Here is a 7,414-nt window from a genome sequence, read left to right as displayed (position 1 = left end):
AATCCCTGAAGGAGGTTTCATGCCCTACAATGTGCTACTTTTAGCATCAAGCAGCGACTGACCCACTCCTCATTCAGGAATGTTGGAGAGCAGGTTGAAGAATGAGCGCTCTGGTTCTGTAGGAGAGCGACACTGAAGGAGAGGACGAGGAGGAAGATGGGTGACTGCGTCTGCAGCTAGCGCACACACACACACGGTGAGTCCTCAGTTTTCTTCTCTACTCATCCTTTACTGTCACCGCCGCCTTTCAGAGATCATCTGCAGCGCATTCTGCCGGAGAATTGTTACATTATGTTCAGCTGGAAAAGATGGGTGAAGTTTTGGGTGTATGCACTGCAAAAACACAAAACCTGACCAAGTATATCTTAGTACACTTAAAATAAGACAAAACTAACTTATACGTAACTTTTCAGCAAAATTTAGGAGCTTGTCAATAATTCCTTAATATTGATTTCAGTACCAGTTCAATCGGCAAATTATTTAACTTATAACAAAACATTTTTCCCATGTTATGAAGTGGAATAATCTGGCGGTGGAACAAGCGCTTTTTCCATATTTACTTAAAACAAGCTTCTATTTCTTGCTGAAACCTTACTTATAAGTTAGTTTTGTCTTATTTCAAATGTACTATATTTGCACCAGAAGCTAGACAAAGAACACTTACTAAGATTTTGTGTTTTTGCAGTGTAGTAAATTACAAATGTTTACTTTTATAAAATAAATTAAGTCGACTTAACTCATTTTTTACATTGTTATACTTGATTTAAATAAGTTGAGGGCTTTTTGAGGTAAACACATTTTCAAAATTAATTTAGTCGATTTTAAGTTATGTGAAAGGCTATACCTCCACCAGCAAGATATCCCACAATGCATTGTTACTAAGTAAGCCACTTTTTATATGATTGTGTTTGTTTTACTTTAAAAAGTTCACTACCTTCCATTTTTTCTGTAAAGGTTTGAGAAGATAAAAAGCAGGAGCTAAACTACTAATAAACTTTATTTTTCTTAGTAGTTTCTGCCATCAGAAAGCTTTGTGGTTTATAATAAAAATTAAGATTTGGGTGCCATTTAAGTAATTACAACATACTTGGATTTATTAAGTCAATTTAATAAGTGACGCTCACCAAAACTGCACAATTTAATGTTACTCAATTAATGAATACTAAAAACAGTTGACATGAGTTTCCTAAAATAATTTGAGTTGTTATTTTAGGAAGGTGATGATATATTCTTTAAGTAATGACAACTAATTAGGTTTTACAGTGTGATTTCTTTGCTTTTTTTTCTGCAGGACTAGTTATGAACTCTGGGATTTGGATGTCTTGACAACCTTTTATTTTTGTGAATTGCAGCAGTTTGAAGGTGTGAGCAGAGACCTTCCTGAAGAGCCAAACAGGAAAGAAGAGAAATGAATCTGAACCACACGACCTCCTTTATTTCAACTCCAAATGTAAAACCTGAATTCCCCAGGTACTACGCCCTCCTGCCTCTTGTTGTACTCGCGCTGAGTGGCTGCATAGTGGCAGTGGTAAGAATCTGTCTACTACTTCATATACTTTAAAGCAAATAACATAACTGTAGTAATAATACTGTGCAAATTTCTCTTTTAGGTTTTCTATATGAAAAGGAGATCCCGGTAAGTTCCATAAATGAGATGTACAACAAAAGTCTGAGAGTTAAGCAGCTGCTTAGGGCCTCCGCACCACCAGGGGGCCCCCAAGACCAACAAGCTAGCATGATTATATATTTAACATAAGATAGAGTAATGTAAACTAAAATGCTATTACACATGAAAAAATAAATTATGTATTATTTTTATACTTGTTACAGAAAAAATAGGTCAATATCTTCAAGATGTTGGGGAAATATAAAATATCAAACTTGTTCATTTAATTACCATAAATTCAGTGTTTATCAAGTAGTCACATTAAAATTGTTAAAATAATATACCACACTTAAATACCACTATGTATTTCAAAATCAATCTTTTATTTTGCTACTCCTGTAAGGTTAAAAATCTGCTTTAGTTTTATGTATGCTAATAACAAATTATGCTAATGCTAGTTGGCATATTACACACATAGCCTAGGAATTATGAAGCATCTGGTGTTATTGGCATGTTGGTATTAGGGCCCCCAAATGAAAATCTGCTTAGGGCCCCAAAAAGGCTTTGGTCGGCCCTGCATGAAGGAACAAAACCTCAAACCGAAACTAAAACTGAACAGGACGTTTTTAATTCACTGTTTTAGGTATCTGTAATTACAATAATAATTTAAAATGGGAGAACAAGTCGTAAGAATTATGACATGTTTACTTATTTGTAGAGCAGGCTTCTGACAAAAACGAAACCACGTCTTCCTGTTTTGTAAATCGGATACGGTGCTTTGTTTCCAGTCATAAACGTCAGGCTCTTACCGTAGCAGCAGCTCCGGTGTAAAGTTCCAGTAAGCTCCACGACATCCAGGTATTTAATAAGAACAGCTCCAGACCGAAACGCAAAATAAAACAAACTATTTAGCTGCTTATCGTCTGGGTGCGTTCGCCAGACGTGTGTGTGCGCAAAACCACAACCAACCCAGCAACATACATGTCGCCTGGAACACAAAACAAAACATCCGCTTGTGTCTGCAAAGCAAAATCAAAACATTGTTCTCTTCACTTGCGGTAAAAAGCTGCTGTTACCCCAGCAGGCCAGCCCGAGTTATAAGCGAACTACAGGTTCACCTCAACCAGAAAGCCTGAACTACACAGGGCAGAAAAACAGCTGTACAAGTTGCACAGCTGGGTTATTTTATAATTGGAGATACAGCTGGCCTTTCAAAAAATGAAAAAATAAAAATAAAAAAAGATTAGAATTTCTGGAAAAAGTCATTTATACTACGGTGTATTCAGGATACTGGAGATATACAGGGGAAGAAGAAAAGAGTAAATTTCCACCAAAAACTAATTTCAGAAATCTAGAAAAAACAAAGAGATTTCTGAGTTTCAAAAGTTGGAAACTTGCTATGAAAAAATCTGAAATTTTGAGATTAATCTAAAAAAAAATAAAGTTTGAACAATCAGACATTTTCAAGAGAAAACAAGGCAATATATGAATTTCGAAAGTTGAACATCTGCTAGAATTTTTTTTGGGAATTTTTATACTAATCTCAGAAATGTTCTAGAAAAAAAATTGACATTTTTGAATTTCAAAAATAAAAAAAATTGTACTTTAGAGAATCAGAAAATTTCCAAAAGTGGAATATTTTTTTACTTTTTCCAAACTCAGTCATTTCTGAGCAACCATTCTACAAAAAAATTATATTTGCAAAATATCAAAACTTCCATCTACTGAATTTTCAAGAGTGGAGTTTTATTTATTATTTCTAAAGGAAATAGTAATTTTGTTTGCACCAAAATGTTCTGCACAGCTCAGTTCAGTTTATTTATATATTCACATTATTCACAACAAGTCATCTTGACAAACTTTACAAATGAGTCGTTTCCATTCAATCATACACAATGTGATCCCAGTTTTCAAACAATGCATCAGGTTTGTTATTCAAATTAGTTTAAGAAGTTTAACCCAGCAGATTGCATTAAATCATTGACTTTACAGCACAAAATGTAGATATTCTTTCTTTTTTAATGTTTTAAAAAGCTGCACTTTTTTGTCAAACATTTCCTCTGTTGCCTGGACAATTATAAACAAAAAAGCAACATTTTAATAAAATAAAGAAGCCTGATTTCTGCCTAAAAGAAAGCTGTAAATCATTGAATATTTGAAACATAAAATCTGCAAAATATTGACTGTTTTCCACAATCGGTGCTGAATGGATTCCCCAAAAATGACTGGATGTTAGCGCTCATATTTAATTAATGCTTTTAGAAGATTTTTAATTGTCTACATTAAAAGAAAATTCCAGTACCTTTTTTGTATAAATATAAACTAGACCTGGAAAATCAAGTTTGTGCAGTTTAAAAAATTTCTTTTATTGTGGTCAAGGGCTGAAAACAAAACAAAAACAAAAACAAAAACAAAAACAAAAAAACACTCGGAGGGTCGCAATCGGCCACCGGGCCACACTTTGGGTTTAGAAAGGTTTCCATCCCATTTCAGTTTGGTTGTATTTATTTTTGCTCCAGATTAGATGAGCTGCGCCACCATCTGATCCCGGTTTACACCTACGACCCCTCGGAGGAACAGGAAGACTGGGGAGATTATGACAAAGACGATGAGGAGGAAGAGCTGGCTGTAAGCAAATATATTATGCATTATTTTGAAGCGCTTTGTTTTTGGTGGAAGTTTTAACTATTCAAGACAACATTAATACGTTTAGAAAGTAACAATCTGGTGCAATTGTCCCAGTAATTATTGCAATAAACAAGAATATTTGACAATAATATTATCTCAAAGACAAAATAAACCCTAATTTTGTACAAAACACTTAATCCTGGAGCATATTTGAAATATTCAAAACAGAACATTGCAACTAAAAACAATAATAAAAACTTCTTGCATGGATTATTATGTCTCTGTGAATAAAAATACCCTTATTGTGACAGACTCAATCATAACTCGATTTTCATTTGGAATTATTTTCATGCCACAAAAAAATATTGTTTCTGATAGAAAAAGATTTAACAACGTAAAGAAAATTAATTTTAAAAACAGTTCCTGTTTTTCATGAGATTTTAGTTCAAAACAACAGAATGACAAAAATGGTTCCTCAGTAAATAACGGAAAAGTATCTAGTGACATTACAACAGTGACACCAATATCCAAAATAAAGCAACACAACCAAGAATAAAGAAATAAAACAGAAATAAAAAAAACAATAGCAACCAAAATTGTAAATAAAAATGGATTAAGATGTCTCTGTAAACAAAACTGACCTTCAAAACATTTATTAATCATCAGAAATTCTTTCTAATTTATTATGGGACTAACGGACTAATTGCTAATCGTGAGGCTTATTTTTAAATTAGTTGTATCATGTTGTGAAAAATCTATAATTTACACATTAACTCCAACTTTTAATTTTATTTTTCATTGCAGGAACCTTTGTACAAGAATTCACAGCTCTCCTTTGATAGAACATGAGCAGGACGGCAAGAAGGAGGGTTTCAACTAGGAAATTAAATCTTATTTTACTAATTATGGTGCAAAGGCCTGATTGACAATGCAACAAATCATTAAAACCCACCAGCTGCTGCTGCATTGATCAATGTGCTGGATTTGCCACCAGATGGCGCCACAGTCTTGATTTTTGCCTCAGAAATGTTTTTATTTTGTCTTTTTTTTCTTACGGGACTGTACAGATTTTTTTGTTGCTTTTAGTCAAAGTAGTGACTAAGATGTAGTTTTACATGAATAAACTGAGAAGTGCAATCTGGTTTGGAAGCCTTTTGTCTTCTTGTTTCTTACCCCATATGTGCAGTGACTTTAATGCTGTTTTCCAGTTGTATTCGGAACTGGGAAATTCCGACCACCCAGTCGGAAAAGCCAACTGGAGCGCCCTCTGCAGCCATATGGGAAACTGGGAGCAACTCCAACTACCCCCAGTAAAGACCGCGTTTCAATATAGCCGCTCATCGCATCAACAGTAGTAAGACGTGGTGGAAACCATACACATAGACCCCGCATTGGCTGCTCTGACGCAGGAAATACGGCGGCCATCTTGGAGCGGTAGTCCCTCCCACTTGGCTAAACCAAACACCAGAAAAAAAACCTCAGCACTGCCGGATATTTTTGTTCAGATCGACAGACTATTAACGTGAGATCTCGGGGGATAACGTTTCACAAGTAAGATAACCGTTTATTTTTATGAATAGAATATTACTGTACTGTATTTATGTCCACCGGCAAAATGCCAGCTAACATTAGCTGGTATATTTATAGCCGCCCTAAATCTTGTCAGAGCGATGCATGAGGCTTCTGCTCTTTATATACGTGTATGGTGGAAACAAAGTTTGTTTTACAAGACGAAATCGACTTTTTCCTTTTTTTTAAATATTGCTAGCTTACTTTTATAGTATCGTACTTTATTTTATTTTTAGTTTCGCTAGCTTAATGTTGTAACCCAGGATCTCAGAAACGTATTAACTTCTTAGATATGATAACAGCAGTTTGTGTTAGCCGGTCCGACATTAGCAGCGTCTTCCCATTACTTCGGTTTCCGCCTCTCTTAACAAGAACGTCCGGTTACATTTCAAAATAAGAGCACCAACAGCAACAGAGCCTGCTGTTATAATAGCTAACGGAAGAGATTTTTCGAATCCGCTTTGGTTACTGAAATAACGTGAAATTAGTAGTTTAAAAACAAATGTAAAAAAAATTACATCATTCAAAAAATAATGTTATTTAAACTGACTTTCAGACAATTAAATTGTACCCTTCTTCAACTTTTAAAGCAAATTATTTCTGTAAGCTTCTGAAGAATTTCTGCTGATGAATCTTGCCAATAAGTGTTTTATTTCTTTAGAAACCCCAACTTAAAGACCGCGGAGAACACTCTGGCATCGAACACACCTGTTTGTGATTGATAATCAGAGGAACTGATGACGTTGGCACATATTTAAATTGATTGGGGGGTGGCTTACACTTGCAGGAAGATGGGGTACCAAAGAAAAAGCAGGTAAGAATTCAATTCATACATAGATCCTTAAAAACATAAATTTGTTTTCTAATTGACTATTTTTTTCTTCTATTCTGTCCATCAGAGTGGATATTCATCTTTCCTCCTGGCGCCTGACCTCTACCCTCCTGCTGTTTGCTCTGATCTTCCCTGCTTTCACCGTGGGGAGCCTTTTTTGTAATTTTTGTCCCCTGATGCCCAAAACCGAGCCCTGCTCAGTCCTCAACACGGAGTGTCTGCCCAACCATGGCTGCGCCAGTTCCTGGGGATGGCAAGGCTTCCGCCACGTTCTGTCCTCTCAAGGCTGCTTGGATATCCAACTCTGCAACTCCCAGGAGGTGGTCAAATATCGGGGTCAACGGTACGACCTCACTCACAGCTGCTGCTGTGGAAACAAATGCAATGTTACACCAAAGGTCAATGCCAGCCTGATTGTGTCACTTTGGTTCAAAACCAGTCCAGATAATCTCCTCTCCGCTCTAATGAAGACGCTCCAGAGTCCCTGTTCGAACCAAACCGCATCATCTTCTGATTCAAAATCGTAGCTGAGTGGAGGCCTGTTGGACCTAACCTTAGATCCCAACAGTAGACTCGCATTTAGTCAGATGTTTGCTTCCTGCAACTTTTTCAAATGATGTGAAAATATTGAAGGGGGAAAAATGTATTATTGCAGTTATTGGTGGTTTTTACATGTCTAAACCAGAGAAAAGGTTCATCCATCCTCCTGATTGACTGTGGCCTCTGGTCAATAAAGAACCATGATTAAGAAACAAGTGTCTTGTTTATTGAAAGCAGGT

The 7,414-nt window shown here is 35.8% G+C and overlaps 3 protein-coding genes across 3 annotated transcripts in view; 2 read left to right on the top strand and 1 right to left on the bottom strand.

Moving 5' to 3' along the window:
• The window catches only part of pik3c2g (phosphatidylinositol-4-phosphate 3-kinase catalytic subunit type 2 gamma), a 23,034-nt gene extending 20,203 nt beyond the window's left edge, over positions 1-2,831 (bottom strand). The window contains exon 1 of the mRNA XM_008411928.2: positions 2,416-2,831. The gene's annotated coding sequence lies outside the window, so the exon portion shown is untranslated. The remainder of the gene's footprint in view (positions 1-2,415) is intronic.
• LOC103466392 (uncharacterized protein C3orf18-like) lies at positions 30-5,376 on the top strand. The gene is made up of 5 exons (XM_008411926.2): positions 30-196; positions 1,353-1,528; positions 1,611-1,636; positions 4,126-4,234; positions 5,039-5,376. The coding sequence occupies exons 2-5, from the start codon at positions 1,409-1,411 to the stop codon at positions 5,081-5,083; spliced, it is 300 nt and encodes a 99-aa protein (XP_008410148.1). The 5' UTR covers positions 30-196; positions 1,353-1,408; the 3' UTR covers positions 5,084-5,376.
• A 320-nt stretch (positions 5,377-5,696) lies between these two features.
• Positions 5,697-7,387, top strand: LOC103466394 (sperm acrosome membrane-associated protein 4-like). The gene is made up of 3 exons (XM_008411930.1): positions 5,697-5,785; positions 6,465-6,617; positions 6,703-7,387. Exons 2-3 carry the CDS (start codon positions 6,595-6,597, stop codon positions 7,160-7,162), a joined length of 483 nt encoding a protein of 160 aa, XP_008410152.1. The 5' UTR covers positions 5,697-5,785; positions 6,465-6,594; the 3' UTR covers positions 7,163-7,387.
• Positions 7,388-7,414: the final 27 nt, after the last annotated feature.

Source organism: Poecilia reticulata, linkage group LG6 (assembly GCF_000633615.1).
Source record: "Poecilia reticulata strain Guanapo linkage group LG6, Guppy_female_1.0+MT, whole genome shotgun sequence".
Classification (NCBI taxonomy): Eukaryota; Metazoa; Chordata; class Actinopteri; order Cyprinodontiformes; family Poeciliidae; genus Poecilia; species Poecilia reticulata.
Note: the sequence above shows the minus strand (reverse complement) of the source record. Positions and strands in the feature narration are given on the sequence as shown.